General features: G+C 39.9%; 1 protein-coding gene across 2 annotated transcripts; it reads left to right on the top strand.

The window, feature by feature from the left end:
- The first annotated feature begins 221 nt into the window (after window positions 1-221).
- Window positions 222-18,264, top strand: LOC132557380 (transcription factor atf-2-like). 2 transcript variants are annotated; one of them, XM_060221884.1, is made up of 2 exons: window positions 222-311; window positions 16,232-18,264. In XM_060221884.1, exon 2 carries the CDS (start codon window positions 16,272-16,274, stop codon window positions 17,877-17,879), a length of 1,608 nt encoding a protein of 535 aa, XP_060077867.1. In that variant the 5' UTR covers window positions 222-311; window positions 16,232-16,271; the 3' UTR covers window positions 17,880-18,264. The 2 variants fall into 2 exon arrangements, with proteins under 2 accessions (XP_060077867.1, XP_060077866.1); XM_060221883.1 differs by lacking the exon at window positions 222-311 and adding an exon at window positions 777-851.
- The last annotated feature ends 121 nt before the right edge of the window (window positions 18,265-18,385 follow it).

Below are 18,385 nucleotides of genomic sequence, written 5' to 3'. Positions count from 1 at the left end.
AGTCTGGACAAGAGAGTAGCCCCGTCTCGTGGTAATCAGTCGGTTCAGCTGACCAATTGCCGGCCAGCGAGGTAGCGTAAAGCGCTGTTGTATTCGCCCTACTATACACTGGAGGTCATTTCAGTTCACGAACCACGTGATTAGCGTTGTGAATGTCCAGTTTTAACAAGTTATATAATTTTTACTGTTTTGCAGCATCTACCTGGAACTTGGACGTGTTTTGCGGGATCTAGGGACCTCGTGAAATTACTCAGGAATTACTATCTATGTTAATGTGTGACTCCAACAGGACGAGGCCGGCAAGCCAGAAGGTAAGTATTACACCGTACTTCCCCTTTGTGTATCGGGGTCTTGGGAGGTCAGTCGCTTGTTTGTTCAGAGATAGCGCAATATATTTCTAAGTGGATAAAATGTGGCAACCGCAGTTGTGTACACATACACACGGTGTAACACTGTGTTACTCAACCTTGTAGTGACACAGTCCAAAGGAAACACTATTGGTTATCAACATCCGACACATTTTACTAACAGGTCAACTGTTTTTAAGTATTGACCAGAGCTGGGCCGGCTACTTACACTACAATGATACGACCCCACAAGGCTAAGGCTAAGGTGTTGTTCAGTTGGTGTGAATAACTGCCATGCTACACGGTATATTCAGCTGTCACATGACTCGGCTAGATATAGGCAGTGGTTACGTAAGTTTCTTGTTTACATCATGGTACGGCGCTGTTGCGTAAGGTGTCTTTTGCTACCAGTGCAGTTAAATAACCTATGATGGCCGTAGCCTCTCGATTTCCTCAGGCCTTCCAAATCCAACGTTTGGACAATCTCTGGCCTAAAAATGTAAGGTAGGTACGTCTGAGATTACTGTTTGATGTAACGTTGACAATACGTTCAGTCTTTTGAGACAATTCTTTCTTTTTTACATAGCTGACAATGAAGTTAAAGCCACGTAACACTCCAACATACGCCAACCATGATACCTTGTGGATTGGTATTATGATCCAGATAAGTTTGTTGTCAAATTATTCTGAATTCGCTTATGATTTAAATTATAAAAAAGTGTTCCGAATTATATTTTCTCTTCGTGACGATGAAATAGAACGTTTTTTGTAGGGGGTTGTTTGAGCAATGGTTTGAAAGTTTTATGGGTAAAACGGAGTATATTTTTAGATGCTGACTTAGAGTAAGAATGAAATATTTTAAAAATATATATTACGAAATAATACTCTAAATTGTGTTATGTAGTTAGGACACAGTTCGTAATTGGCTTGTACAAGTGTAATGTGTAGAATAGGTAGCAGTGCTATGTGTAGAACAGGTAATTGTGCTATGTGTAGAACAGGTAATTGTGATATGTGTAGAACAGGTAATTGTGATATTTGTAGAACAGGTAATTGTGCTATGTGTAGAAGAGGTAATTGTGCTATGTGTAGAACAGGTAATTGTGCTATGTGTAGAACAGGTAATTGTGCTATGGGTAGAACAGGTAACTGTGGTATGTGTAGAACAGGTAATTGTGATATGTGTAGAACAGGTAATTGTGGTATGTGTAGAACAGGTAATTGTGATATGTGTAGAACAGGTAATTGTGGTGGTATATGTAGAACAGGTAATTGTGGTATAGGTAGAATAGGTAATTGTACTATGTGTAGAACAGGTAATTGTGATATGTGTAGAACAGGTAATTGTGGTATGTGTAGAACAGGTAATTGTGATATGTGTAGAACAGGTAATTGTGGTGGTATATGTAGAACAGGTAATTGTGGTATAGGTAGAACAGGTAATTGTACTATGTGTAGAACAGGTAATGACGAATACATGTGTTACATATAGAACCTAATTATACAGAGCACTGGTTGTTGAATGTACTTTAATGATAAATACTGGTATTTTACAATGATTGCAATTATATTAATATCAGAGAAAATTGTATTGAATATAAGAAAAAAATGTGTTGAATATATATATTATTATATGTATTATATAAGGGTATTAAATAATGTTGAATATAGGGGGAAAAGGTGTGAACACCGGGGAAAATTGTGTTGAATATAGGGAGAAATTGTGTTGACTTTAAGGAAAGTTGTGTATTTGATATCTGATGGTATTGATGTGTACAATCTGAAGGAGTGGCTTTAGAGGTTGTAGTTACGTAGAAAAGCGTTAAACAAGTATATGATGATCCCATTCCTCGAGTGATTCATCTGTCGTTTATAGAGATATTACACTCCTCTCAGTGATCGCGTCATACACATCGGTTGAGTAATTCTCTGAACAGTCTTATTATACCTATATACAGTGTATTTATACGTGGCCACTGACCTTCTCTGTAAACTTAACAATGGTTCCGATCTACACAAGTGTGTACTTACTGGAGTCGAAAAGAGATAGGGACATTTGTATACATTCACGTTATATATACATAATGTTTACATGGTACAATTAGAATATACTATCATGGACCCCATTGTTAAACAAATAGGATATAAATATCAAACAATAGTGGGTTTTTGCTTGTTCAGACAGGCGGAATCTCCTCAATATATCGGCATTTAAAAAAAATTTAAATTTGAATAAAATAATAATTCTAGTACCAGAAAATAGAGTCCTAGATTTTTATTCGCGGTATTCGATCTCCTATTTAGGACTATTCAGACATGCTAGAAGTTGGACTACGTTGATGTAACTGAAAAAGATTAAGCTAGCAAACAAATTAAGGTAATCATAACATAAAATACCCCTAGTCTATCTGCTGTGAAACTTTTAGACCGGTAAACATGCGTGACTCTGGTTATTGGGTTCTTAGCAGAAGTTACACACCTACACCGTCTTCACAGGTAAGTTTTTCATTAGTGGTAGAAAGACAGGTGGTATGTTCGGCGCACTCGTGACCTGTTACATCGACCGGGACATCTATCGATGAGTCACGTGGTGTTGTTTACACCAAAAGATGATATACTTGACTATAAAAAGTAACAACACTCGTGGTCGGGAAACGAAAGTAAACACTAAACGCAACACAATTTAAATACACTTGTGGACAGGAAACAAAAAAAGATACAAGTATCATATTAATAACATCCTATTGAAAACATAATATATATTGAATAAACTTTTGAACAAAGAAATAGCAACAAATACAACCAAAAAAACAAACACACAGGAGGGGGGGGGTTAGAAAATCACAAAAGAAACGTTGAACACATAACCAACATGAGAAACACAACAAAAAATCAACAACACAAAGAAGCCGATATAAACAGTACCAGCATTAAAATGTGGTCACATGACAAGCAACACCAACATTTTATCAACACAACAAACAAGTCATTAAAGCAGGGAACACAGTAAACAAAACATAAACTAAACAATATCCGGAACGCAGCAAACAGAGTAAACAATCAAAACAGATTGATGGATACGTAAATAAAAAGCAAACAACACAATCTAAACCATCTATAGAGCGGGAATAGCATTATACAGGAATACTAATACAACACAAGGAACATGGTGCACACAAAACAAATAGCATACAGTGTAAAACAACGGGAACATTGTATACAAAACAACAACACAAGGAACATGGTGCACACAAAACAAATAGCATACAGTGTAAAACAACGGGAACATTGTATACAAAACAACAACACAAGGAACATGGTGCACACAAAAAAATAGCATACAATGTAAAACAACGGGAACATTGTATACAAAACAACAACAACACAAGGAACATTGTAAACAAAATACCAGCACAAGGAACATTGTATACAAAACAACATCACAAGGAACATGGTGCACACAAAACAAATAGCATACAGTGTAAAACAACGGGAACATTGTATACAAAACAACAACACAAGGAACATGGTGCACACAAAACAAATAGCATACAGTGTAAAACAACGGGAACATTGTATACAAAACAACAACACAAGGAACATGGTGCACACAAAACAAATAGCATACAGTGTAAAACAACGGGAACATTGTATACAAAACAACAACACAAGGAACATGGTACACACAAAAAAATAGCATACAATGTAAAACAACGGGAACATTGTATACAAAACAACAACAACACAAGGAACATTGTAAACAAAATACCAGCACAAGGAACATTGTATACAAAACAACATCACAAGGAACATTGTATACAAAATACCAACACAAGGAACATTGTATACAAAACAACAACAACACAAGGAACATTGTATACAAAATACCAACACAAGGAACATTGTATACAAAACAACATCACAAGGAACATTGTATACAAAATACCAACACAAGGAACATTGTATACAAAACAACATCACAAGGAACATTGTATACAAAATACCAACACAAAGAACATTGTATACAAAACAACATCACAAGGAACATTGTATACAAAACAACAACACAAGGAATGATGTATACAAAACAACATCACAAGGAACATTGTATACAAAACAACAGCAAAAGGAACATTGTAAACAAAACATCTGCACATGGAATATTGTATACAAAACACCAACACAAGGAATGATGTATACAAAACATCAGCACAAGGAACATTGTATACAAAACATCAGCACAAGGAACATTGTATACAAAACAACAACACAAGGAATGATGTAAACACGGGACAAACCCAGGGAACAGTATCAAACAACTAAAAGAACAATGATAACAATACAAGTAGACTAGAAACAAAATTATCCCATATGATAAAAACAGGGGGAACACTGTAAACATAGTATAAACAAACATGTTACATCACCTACAATCAACGTCCCACAAAATAACACACCAAACACTGTAAACACAAACAAGCTGAAAGTAAACAGCTACAAACAGTATACATGTACGATTTTCAGCCTTACAAACAACGCCCACGAACAACAGCGTCACACGATACGTAAATGTAGCAAACCATAAAATAACAACAAACAGCGATAACGAATTCCATTAATCAGCACAAACATAAATAAAAATGTTCTTGTTAAATCGACAAAAAGACAAAAAACATATACATTCTGTATCGCATTATTTCATCGAGTACTGTGAGGATTTGTGTATGTAAATCAATAGTCCTCACGTGTTATTGTCAAGGTTTTAACGACCTTGGAGCTGCGGCTACTGGTTATAATGTAGGTAAACATAAATAAATATTGTTGAACAGTTAGAACACCACAACTAACGTGGGAGACAAGGTCTTCAACAATGACACAACCAACTGGATCAAATCCTGGTGGTGTGAAAGAACGGACGGGTGAGTGTAAATCGAGTATCAGCGGCCAAGAGGTTGTGTAGCCTTGTAATTGACGGATTGACACGTGGTAGAAACGACACATATAGTATAAACGCTGAAACAAGACACTATGCATGCTGTCACACCGATTGTATGATAACCGACCTTCTTATACTCTAAAAACCTTAACGTCAAGCGTTGATGATGAATACAAATCTCAACAGAGACCCGGATACATGTATAATTTTTAAAATGTTATTTATATAACAATTCAGATGAATGTTTTGTGGTTATCAACATTTCTTATCCGATTTTTATTTCCGCCTCTTACGTACTTTCCCATCAATTTTCTCAGGAAAACGAGTGGAATACTGATTTAAGTGGTGTTATTAAATATTTTGGAAGGTCTTATTAGTGTGCAATGCGCATGTCAAAAGTCATCATTCAAACGGCTTCCATTTACTCGCTACTGATTGGATTAAACGTTATGGTCTACATGTTTTATTTGGATTTGACGAAGTTATGTAAGTGTACTATGACACTCAGAACTTCAGTATTCTAACTTGACAAAGCGATATATATTTGTCGAAGTTTTCATGTGCTTCAATTGTAATATTGATAATTAAACGAACGAGCCCTTCTGTCCCCTAAATTCGTATTGCATTGTTTACCGTTCATACTTTAGGGATTTAGGGAGTAAAGTTTTGATGATACAAGTGACAGTGAATCAGGATTGATATTGCTTGTCTTCAAAGGCGACATTGAAATGATGTGTAAGTGTTGACATTCCTACACTATGGTGTGTCATAATGACTTAAACTGTATTTATGGTGAAGACAGCGAAAAAACTTGTTTTCCTTTTTTTGTGATAATCTGACATAGTTTCTAGTGGAGAAAACTCATGTCGTACAATTTCACTCAGATAACACCAATATTAAGTTTATTGTAATATACGTGACCATATTTGTTCATGCAAGGTGACATTACTCCATAAACTCCTATCAGAACACGTGGAAATTGTCGGTTGATATAGGTTATTGATTCATCGCAGAAGTTCCTTAAGCTGATCTCGCGTTTACACGTGATCAATCGATATTAAGTGTAGTTTTTGTTTGGACGTTTTAAAACAACACTTATGAACATATCACGTCAATCATTACGTCACTGTTTGATTTCGCGGATCCTATTTTTGGATCCGAGATTATCTTGAAATTATGAAGGGATTCTAGTCACACATTCATTTATATGATCAAAAGGTACATTTGATTGAAGTCGTGAGTGCCATTCGTTAAGACAAATCGATTAGCATGTTTCCATGACGACAGATTGACGACATCATCTGTGTCGTCATCATACAGAGAACCGCACGTGTCGAAACCATAAAAGGCATCACTTATTTCTTAATGTAAATGCATTTTTGACACCTTTATCAATATTCTAAGACAATCTGTGTAAATGAATGGTTTTATTACTAGCTAAAGTTTGTAGTCAAAACCATTAAATACATCAAAGACATTATATTAGAAATACTTATGATATGTTGTGAGATACACCAGTGATATGTTAGATACACCAGTGACATGTTAAATACACCAGTGATATGTTAGATACACCAGTGACATGTTAGATACACCAGTGACATGTTGTTAGATACACCAGTGATATGTTGTTAGATACACCAGTGATATGTTGTGAGATACACCAGTGATATGTTAGATACGACAGTGATATGTTGTGAGATACACCAGTGATATGTTAGATACACCAATGATATGTTGTTAGATACACCAGTGATATGTTGTGATATACACAAGTGACATGTTGTTAGATACACCAGTGATATGTTGTTAGATACACCAGTGATATGTTGTTAGATACACCAGTGATATGTTGTTAGATACACCAGTGAAAAGTTGTTAGATACACCAGTGATATGTTGTTAGATACACCAGTGATATGTTGTTAGATACACCAGTGATATGTTGTTAGATACATCAGTGATATGTTGTTAGATACACCAGTGATATGTTGTTAGATACACCAGTGATATGTTGTTAGATACACCAGTGATATGTTGTTAGATACAGATACACCAGTGATATGTTAGATACACCAGTGATATGTTGTTAGATACACCAGTGATATGTTGTTAGATATATCAGTGATATGTTGTTAGATACACCAGTGATATGTTGTTAGATACACCAGTGATATGTTGTTAGATATATCACCAGTGATATGTTGTTAGATACACCAGTGATATGTTGTTAGATACACAAGTGAAAAGTTGTTAGATATACCAGTGATATGTTGTTAGATACACCAGTGATATGTTGTTAGATACACCAGTGATATGTTGTTAGATACATCAGTGATATGTTGTTAGATACACCAGTGATATGTTGTTAGATACACCAGTGATATGTTGTTAGATACACCAGTGATATGTTGTTAGATACACCAGTGATATGTTAGATACACCAGTGATATGTTAGATACACCAGTGATATGTTGTTAGATACACCAGTGATATGTTGTTAGATACATCAGTGATATGTTGTTAGATACACCAGTGATATGTTAGATACACCAGTGATATGTTAGATACACCAGTGATGTGTTGTCAGATACACCAGTGATATGTTGTTAGATACACCAGTGATATGTTAGATACACCAGTGATATGTTAGATACACCAGTGATGTGTTGTCAGATACACCAGTGATATGTTGTTAGATATATCAGTGATATGTTAGATATATCAGTGATATGTTGTTCGATACACCAGTGATATGTTGTTAGATACACCAGTGATGTTAGATACACCAGTGATATGTTAGATACACCAGTGATATGTTAGATACACCAGTGACATGTTGTTAGATACACCAGTGATATGTTGTTAGATACACCAGTGATATGTTGTTAGATACACCAGTGATATGTTAGATACACCAGTGATATGTTAGATACACCAGTGATATGTTAGATACACCAGTGATATGTTAGATACACCAGTGATATGTTAGATACACCAGTGATATGTTGTTAGATACACCAGTGATATGTTAGATACACCAGTGATATGTTAGATACACCAGTGATATGTTAGATACACCAGTGATATGGTACAAGATACACCAGTGATATGTTAGATATACCAGTGATATGTTGTTAGATACACCAGTGATATGTTAGATACACCAGTGATATGTTAGATACACCAGTGATATGTTAGATACACCAGTGATATGTTAGATACACCAGTGATATGTTAGATACACCAGTGATATGTTAGATACACCAGTGATATGTTAGATACACCAGTGATATGTTAGATACACCAGTGATATGTTAGATACACCAGTGATATGGTACAAGATACACCAGTGATATGTTAGATACACCAGTGATATGGTACAAGATACACCAGTGATATGTTAGATACACCAGTGATATGTTAGATACACCAGTGATATGTTAGATACACCAGTGATATGTTAGATACACCAGTGATATGTTAGATACACCAGTGATATGTTAGATACACCAGTGATATGTTAGATACACCTAGGACACACGCTTTTGAATTGTAAATATGAGGTAAAGGTTATGTTCCTACATTAGTATGTAAGATGCTGTCGGGATAAAATGTTATCTTTGTTGAAGTTGTAGATAAACATCCTTCCTTGTCAAGGAAGTTGATAGTTTAATCTATTTGATTATTTAGGAAGACAATAACTAAATTCTGGAATCTTTAGAAATGATCCCAATGAACTGTGGGTATGCTTGCCCCACATGAGGGATTACACTGTGTACTATGTAACCGCTGGATGAATTAATAACGACTTGTGTCCGTGATGACCCCTTGTTCCATCCCAAACACTCCACACATCCAATTGATTTTTTTTGTCCTCAAGTTGGTGTTATTACCGTACTTGCGTGCGCTCATTGTACCATGACGTCATGGTTACCCGCTCTGAGGTTGGGCCAGAGTTTGTCACGTGTATAACACGTAGAACAGGTTGTTTTGCTTAGTAGGCCGGAAAGTTACCTCTATTGGAACCACAGATGATAAACAGTACCTGGGTTTTAGAGGTGCTGCCACATGTGTAGTTACATGTGTATATTTTATATATGTGTACTTATGTGTGTACATTTGATACATGTGTGACTTGTTGATTTTATATTGGTATAAAAATGTGGTAATCTGGATTTGACCTGAACGTCCTAGTTACTCTCTTTTATGGTATTAATTTATATAGTTCTTCATAGGAGAGAGTTTTGACGTCAAATTAAAACCAGAATACGTAATCCTTCGGTAAATCGAATACACGTTTTTAATGACGACTTTATTTGTTTTCGGTAGGGACACATTTTATGAATACTGTAAGGACTCGTAATCCCATCTTAAATGAGGAATAGCCATGTTCCCAATTCATTTCCATTTTTTAAATAGTTGTTGGTCATTTGTAAGTGAACAGAGGTCGTGTGAAACTTGACTCCACTACCGACCCTGGACTCTGCATAATTTCCCGTCACCAACCCGAAAGTGTCCGCCCACTGACCGTGTCGGACTCAACTCATCCGACCGGTCAGGGTTAATTCGGGACACGAACGCGAGCAGGTGTACATACGCAAAGAATGGGACAGAGGCTGGTGTTTAATGTTTTTATTTCCACTTTAATTGATATTGTTCTGAATACAATCCGAAACATGCTGGAAATATCTGAGAACCAGAAGCATAAGATTTCGTTTTATTCAAATGAAAATGGCGAACTTGACAGTGAATAAAGGACATTAGGTCGCGACCTCCACTTCTATTGTTATCGCGCAGAACGATTTATTGTCCGGGCAATAATTGACCGCGCTGCACAAGTATTGGCGTCTTAGATGCATCCGTCATGTTACACTGGCCAGCAACTTTGGACAATGATGTGCAGTCAAACTGCTGGACACTCTGTATCGATAAACAGCATCCGACACCGGTCATCTCGTATCCCACTGCCGGGGATCCGGACACTTGTCTGACCAATCACTATACGGTTAGTGGCACCTCAGCTTTAAAAAGATCACCGCAGGCGTATACGATGTATAAGTGCAATTAAGTGATTCATTTTTACCCAGTGCAACAGCCGTATCGAGACCTCCATTTTATTCACAGGAAGATCAAAATACATTGAAACATCCTTGGCTTGACCGTCATTGAAATGTTTTATTGATAAGATAAAAAAATCAATAATGGTTACTTTAAAATATTGCGAGCTTTTTATCGTAATGACGATCGATATTATAATTCAGGTAAAATGAGACACAAGCATGGTGTAGATATTAGGAGAGCGCGATGGACTATATCCTTGTATTGTATTGTATAAGTTTACGTTCTATTTGGTGAAGTAATGCTGCGAACACAGTGGCATTCTAAACTATCACGACATTATTCTAAGCACATTAATCTGACTTGACATGGCCATTTTGAAATCGCGTGCAATACATTTGGTGATATCGCCAGGTTAGTCAGCCCCTCCTCTTTCCTGAACAACGCCCATTTTCGAATCAAAAGGTTTTCCCCAAACTACTCTTAATGAAATCTAGTCCCTACACCTTACTAGTATCGAAGTGATGAACGACCGGAAACACTGTAAATAATCCCCTAGCCAATACGTATTCCACTGCAAGACGGGGTGCCCCTCTTAAACCAATCCTATTCACGAATAACATCAGATAAGTCATGACCGAGTTTCCAGTTTCATCAACACACATGCCCTGCTTAAAACTTCAAAGCAAGTTTATTGTTAGTATTGTAGCTTATGTCTCTAGTACACCTGTATACTATTATGTAGTGGGTACTGTCCTAATCCTAGTACCCCTCATGTAGTGGGTACTGTCCTAATCCTAGTACCCCTCATGTAGTGGGTACTGTCCTAATCCTAGTTCCCCTCATGTAGTAGGTATAGTCCTAATCCTAGTTCCCCTCGTGTAGTGGGTACTGTCCTAATCCTAGTTCCCCTCATGTAGTAGGTATAGTCCTAATCCTAGTTCCCCTCATGTAGTGGGTACTGTCCTAATCCTAGTTCCCCTCATGTAGTGGGTACTGTCCTAATCCTAGTTCCCCTCATGTAGTGTAAACTGTCATAATCCTAGTTCCCCTCATGTAGAGGAAACTGTCCTAATCCTAGTTCCCCTCATGTAGTGGGTATAGTCCTAATCCTAGTTCCCCTCATGTAGTGGAAACTGTCCTAATCCTAGTTCCCCTCATGTAGTGGGTACTGTCCTAATCCTAGTTCCCCTCATGTAGTGGGTACTGTCCTAATCCTAGTTCCCCTCATGTAGTAGGTATAGTCCTAATCCTAGTTCCCCTCATGTAGTGGAAACTGTCCTAATCCTAGTTCCCCTCATGTAGTGGGTACTGTCCTGTTCCTAGTTCTCCTCATGTAGTGGGTACTGGCCAAACCTAGTTCCCCTCTTATATTGGGTACTGTCCTAATCCTAGTTCCCCTCATGTAGTGGAAACTGTCCTAATCCTAGTTCCCCTCATGTAGTGGGTACTGTCCTGTTCCTAGTTCTCCTCATGTAGCGGGTACTGTCCTAATCCTAGTTCCCCTCATGTAGTGGAAACTGTCCTAATCCTAGTTCCCCTCATGTAGTGGGTACTGTCCTGTTCCTAGTTCCCCTCATGTAGTGGAAACTGCCATAATCCTAGTTCCCCTCATGTAGTGGAAACTGTCATAATCCTAGTTCCCCTCATGTAGTGGAAACTGTCCTAATCCTAGTTCCCCTCATGTAGTGGGTACTGTCCTAATCCTAGTTCCCCTCATGTAGTGGAAACTGTCCTAATCCTAGTTCCCCTCATGTAGTGGGTACTGTCCTAATCCTAGTTCCCCACATGTAGTAGGTATAGTCCTAATCCTAGTTCCCCTCATGTAGTAGGTATAGTCCTAATCCTAGTTCTCCTCATGTAGTGGGTACTGCCTCAACCCTAGCCTTGTACCGTACCCTGTAATAGATAGAAGGTACGTTCACTCCCCTAGTCCACTTGTACCCTACCCTGTAATAGATAGAAGGTACGTTCAATCCCCTAGTCCACTTGTACCCTACCCTGTAATAGATAGAAGGTACGTTCAATCCCCTAGTCCACTTGTACCCTACCCTGTAATAGATAGAAGGTACGTTCACTCCCCTAGTCCACTTGTACCCTACCCTGTATAGATAGAAGGTACGTTCACTCCCCTAGTCCACTTGTACCCTACCCTGTAATAGATAGAAGGTACGTTCACTCCCCTAGTCCACTTGTACCCTACCCTGTAATAGATAGAAGGTACGTTCACTCCCCTAGTCCACTTGTACCGTACCCTGTAATAGATAGAAGGTACGTTCACTCCCCTAGTCCACTTGTACCCTACCCTGTAATAGATAGAAGGTACGTTCACTCCCCTAGTCCACTTGTACCCTACCCTGTAATAGATAGAAGGTACGTTCACTCCCCTAGTCCACTTGTACCCTACCCTGTAATAGATAGAAGGTACGTTCACTCCCCTAGTCCACTTGTACCCTACCCTGTAATAGATAGAAGGTACGTTCACTCCCCTAGTCCACTTGTACCCTACCCTGTATAGATAGAAGGTACGTTCACTCCCCTAGTCCACTTGTACCCTACCCTGTATAGATAGAAGGTACGTTCACTCCCCTAGTCCACTTGTACCCTACCCTGTAATAGATAGAAGGTACGTTCACTCCCCTAATCCACTTGTACCCTACCCTGTAATAGATAGAAGGTACGTTCACTCCCCTAGTCCACTTGTACCCTACCCTGTATAGATAGAAGGTACGTTCACTCCCCTAGTCCACTTGTACCCTACCCTGTAATAGATAGAAGGTACGTTCACTCCCCTAGTCCACTTGTACCCTACCCTGTAATAGATAGAAGGTACGTTCACTCCCCTAGTCCACTTGTACCCTACCCTGTATAGATAGAAGGTACGTTCAATCCCCTAGTCCACTTGTACCCTACCCTGTAATAGATAGAAGGTACGTTCAATCCCCTAGTCCACTTGTACCCTACCCTGTAATAGATAGAAGGTACGTTCACTCCCCTAGTCCACTTGTACCCTACCCTGTATAGATAGAAGGTACGTTCAATCCCCTAGTCCACTTGTACCCTACCCTGTATAGATAGAAGGTACGTTCACTCCCCTAGTCCACTTGTACCCTACCCTGTAATAGATAGAAGGTACGTTCACTCCCCTAGTCCACTTGTACCCTACCCTGTATAGATAGAAGGTACGTTCAATCCCCTAGTCCACTTGTACCCTACCCTGTAATAGATAGAAGGTACGTTCACTCCCCTAGTCCACTTGTACCCTACCCTGTATAGATAGAAGGTACGTTCAATCCCCTAGTCCACTTGTACCCTACCCTGTAGTGGATACTATCATAACCTCAGTTATCCTGGATCGTACTCTGTAATGTTGATACTGTCCTAACCCTGATCATCCTGTGCCCTTTTCTGTACATTGATAACCCTAGCCATATACCTTACCCTGTATTGGGGTACGTTGGTAACCAAGATCTTGTACCCTGTCCTGTAGTTGGTACTTTGATCATCTGAATCCTGTTCCTTGTCCTGTAGTTGGTAATTTGATAATCTAAATCCTGTTCCCTGTCCTGTAGTTGGTAATTTGATAATCTAAATCCTGTTCTCTGTCCTGTAGTTGGTACTTTGCTAATCTAAATCCTGTTCCCTGTCCTGTAGTTGGTAATTTGATAATCTAAATCCTGTTCTCTGTCCTGTAGTTGGTACTTTGATAATCTAAATCCTGTTCCGTGTCCTGTAGTTGGTACTTTGATAATCTAAATCCTGTACCCTGTCCTGTAGTGGGTACTATTTTAGAGAGGATCATGTCCCTTGTCCACTACAACATCCCTCTCTGCAATCTTTACTTGTCAGACATATTATCTCCTCCCTGCTCAATCCAATGCCCCTTCGGCATTTTGTAATATAAGACAGTTGATTCCCTCCCAGCCCCCCCCCCCCCCCCTCCTAAAAAAAACAAAAACATCGGTAGTTGGTACTGTAAGACATGATCTCCCTGCCCCCTCGGTAGTTGGTACTATAAGACAGATGATCTCCCTGCCCCCTCGGTAGATGGTGCGGTAAGACAGATGATCTCTCTGCCCCTTCAGTAGTTAGTACAGTAAGACACATGACCCCGTTCCTGTCTCCTCCTTTGTCTCTTATACCATACTCTGTCGTTGGTACTGTCCGGCAGATAATGTTATCCCTGCCCCCTCAGTAGATGGTGCGGTAAGACAGATGATCTCCCTGCCCCCTCGGTAGATGTTGCGGTAAGACAGATGATCTCCCTGCCCACTCGGTAGATGGTGCTGTAAGACAGATGATCTCCTCGACCCCTCAGTAGATGGTGCGGTAAGAAACATGATCTCCCTACCCCCTCGGTAGATGGTGCGGTAAGACAGATGATCTCCCTGCCCCCTCGGTAGATGGTGCGGTAAGACAGATGATCTTCCTGCCCCCTCGATAGATGGTGCGGTAAGACAGATGATCTCCCTGCCCCCTCAGTAGATGGTGCGGTAAGACAGATGATCTCCCTGCCCCCTCGGTAGATGGTGCTGTAAGACAGATGATCTTCCTGCCCCCTCGATAGATGGTGCGGTAAGACAGATGATCTCCCTGCCCCCTCGGTAGATGGTGCGGTAAGACAGATGATCTCCCTGCCCCCTCGGTAGATGGTGCTGTAAAACATGATCTCTCTGCCCTCTCCCAAGCCCCCTCGGTAGTTGGTACTGTAAGACACATGACCCCCTTCCTGTCTCCTCCTTTATCTCCCATACCCTACTCTGTCGTTGGTACTGTCCGGCAGATGATGTCATCCCTGCCCCCTCATTCGTTCCACTCATACACCCTACTTTGTAGTTGATAATCTCTAACAGAACTTACATGTTCTTTCAATTTAGCTCTACCGGGCAACGGCTCTGTCACACAACTCACTCCGATAAACTCTGATTTTTGGTCAGAGGTTTTGTCCTTCGTTTCCCTCTCCAGTCTTACTATCCACTCTGTACATTTGTAGTTTGCCCTCGTTTCCCTACTGACCTCACTTGACCTCGCAAAGACTTTTGGGGTCATTTAACCTCTGACTCGTACCAGATTTCCTTTGATCCCTAACCGACACTTGAAGTGGATTCTGCCAAAGTGTGGGAAGGTTGTGTTTATTATTTAGAGCGCTGATAGAATTGTATTTCAATTGTGCTACAATTTGTTCGTTTTTAGAAACATTGAGTAATTCTTTTCTCTTGGTAAATTTGATGATAATTGATGTTTATTGAATATCTGGACTTTTTTTTATTATTTATTTATATCAGAAAATGTGATACACAAGTGAAATATACAGTTAGGTTCATATATGTAGCATGTGACGAGGAAACATTTTCTTCCTGTGAATCTCGTGGCTTGAAGCGAACACACCTTTAATCTTTGATAAATAGACTTCAAATTACACCGCACGTGTACAATACATAGATATTTCACTCCAATGTCTTTAAAAATCGGGAAGAAATGGCTGTCTCGTTTCTATAGACAGAGGCACATGTAAATTGTAAGAGATTGTAAATCGCAATTGTAACTATATACATCTTCAAGTATTTTCTATCCCTTGAAATTCACATACATGTATGTCTTTTAGGGGGAAACGTTTATTCCGAACTCAATAAACAGTTATGTTTACTAACATTAATTAGTATTGATATGTACTGTTTGTTGAATCTATTTGGGTTTATCGTTTAAATAGATAGGTATATACTTATGTGTCCTGACGTGAAATATCACATCAACGTTATGAAATGTTTGGCCTGTTATGTTGATTAAACAATCGATGCATCATCTTTCATATAATCCGTTGCGTTCGTAATAATTGAAACAATTTGAGAAATATATATTTAATTGTGCTATTTTCCCGTTGTTTACAGGTTAGGCTGGGAAGCATCACCAATCGACGATACCTGGATAATGCTAAAAGAAGGAGCATCTTCTAATACAAAGGAGCCTGACAAAAGTCGCACCGACATCAAGACCAAGTCTTCGAATGCTGCAGCTAGAAGAACTGGTGATGCGATGGATGATATCAATACTTTGCATAATGCCCGTAATGGCGCCGGTGAATCATTGAGTGATCAATCGAGTGACTGTGACTATCCTTCACAATCCACCGCAATACCCACATGTGTTGTAGCACCGACGTCAACAGACCCAGACGAGTACATACCCGCCCGCAAGCAACGCGAGTTCATACCAGAAAACAAAAAAGACGATCACTATTGGGAAAAACGCAGGAAAAATAACGATGCCGCGAGGCGATCGCGGGAAAAGAGGCGATATCATGATATGGCGTTAGAGAACCGTATCGTAGATCTAACGCGCGACAACTGTGGACTTCGGAACGAACTGTACGCTATTAAAAAACGTTTCGGGATACCTCTTAACGAGACGTTTGTCGGAGATGATGAGCCTCCTTCACATCAGAAGAAACAGTCCGACAGTTCAAGTCCACCTTTAGGGGGTGCTAGTGCTGTTGGGGGAATGTCCCCGGGAAGCAAAGGCATGCCCGCAGGATATTTGCAGATGGGAACCGGTCGGGGTAGCATTCCCGCATCAGTACCCCCGCCTCTCCTACACATGGCTGGCGGTCTGCCTGTTGGAATGAACTTCGGTGTCAATGGTCCGATGCCGATGTATGTTGCAGTATCTACCTCAGAAGACGTGTCTTCTGGAGCCACCCATAATGCGTCCTCGACCTATCGTGAATGTGATGAACAGGAGGGACAGCCCCCTCCTGCACATTCCCAGCGCATAAAGAGGGAGGTAGACCAGGAGCCTGTGTTTGGCTCAGACATTGCCTCATACTATCCTGGGCGTCAAGAAAGTCCCGTATCACTCGTCTCTACCTCGTTGCATACAGCGGCATCTGTTTATTCTCGGAGTCTAACGACCGCCGCTCCGCTAGCAGCATCGATCAAAAATACCATGGACTATTCGGATGATAATTCCGCTCAGGAAGAACCCCTTTCCTTAACCGTTAATAAATCACATGGATTATCTGGAAACGACAGCTCGAATTCGACCTCATCAAGTGAAAATATGTCATCACAAAGTCCCCCGGCTACCGCCCTACCTCATAAGTTACGTCATAAGTCCCCTGGCGAGTATAGCTCTTTCACCCAGTCGCCCGGCCAATACGGATCATTTGCACACTCAGCCGCCTTCGGTAACCCCTTAATCAACGGTCTAGCTCAATTATCGGAGATTGCACTTGCTCAATCGGGACCACTTCCTCTTCTCAAGTCGTCCTCAACGGGGAGGAAGACGGGCCACAAACATAATCCTCGTTCCCATATTGATCCGAAATATGCTGAAAGACGAAGACGGAACAACGAAGCTGCTCGGAAATGCCGAGAGAATCGAAAAAGTTTGACGATGGTACGAGAAGCTAAGTCAGAGTACCTGGCAGGAGAGAACGGGAAACTTCGGGACGAGTTGGATGAACTCCAGGAGGAAATGAGGAAGCTCAAGGATTTGATAGAAAAGAAACGAGGTAAGGAGGCAAATGCCCAAGAATAATCAGGTCACGTGATGGAAGAACACGTCCACATTTCCATAAGTACGGGTATTACAGGATCTGTGAAAAAAACACTTTGAGGTACCCCAAGGGGAAATCCATTTCAATTCAAATCTTAAAGGCAGCCGCCATCTTTCAAATGTTAATCAGGTATATATTGGGTCATGCTTTGGCTAGGACCTACACACACTCAGGTAAAAATTGTGTCGAAAGCGCAAATCATATTATCTTACCGTTATATAGCGTTAATATTCACGCCACCTGTTTTATTCATTCTCACATTTTCAATTGAAAGGAAATATTTTTAAAAACTTTTACCTTTTATAGATAAGATTATTGTCAAATATATTATTATTGAGCAGGGATTTGCCGCTATACACGCGCATATTGGTCACGTGATGCTTGTGTGTGGTGTCAGACGTAAACTATATTCCAGAGCCCCGGGTGAAGGGGCAGTTGAAGAGTGGTCGCTCAGGCCCTCTGATGCATACTTAACATTACGGGTGTT

The sequence above is a fragment of the Ylistrum balloti genome, unplaced genomic scaffold (genome assembly GCF_031769215.1).
Source record: "Ylistrum balloti isolate Yb309-2 unplaced genomic scaffold, AGI_CSIRO_Ybal_v1 Utg370666, whole genome shotgun sequence".
Lineage (NCBI taxonomy): Eukaryota > Metazoa > Mollusca > Bivalvia > Pectinida > Pectinidae > Ylistrum > Ylistrum balloti.
This window is presented reverse-complemented; position numbering and strand designations above follow the sequence as displayed.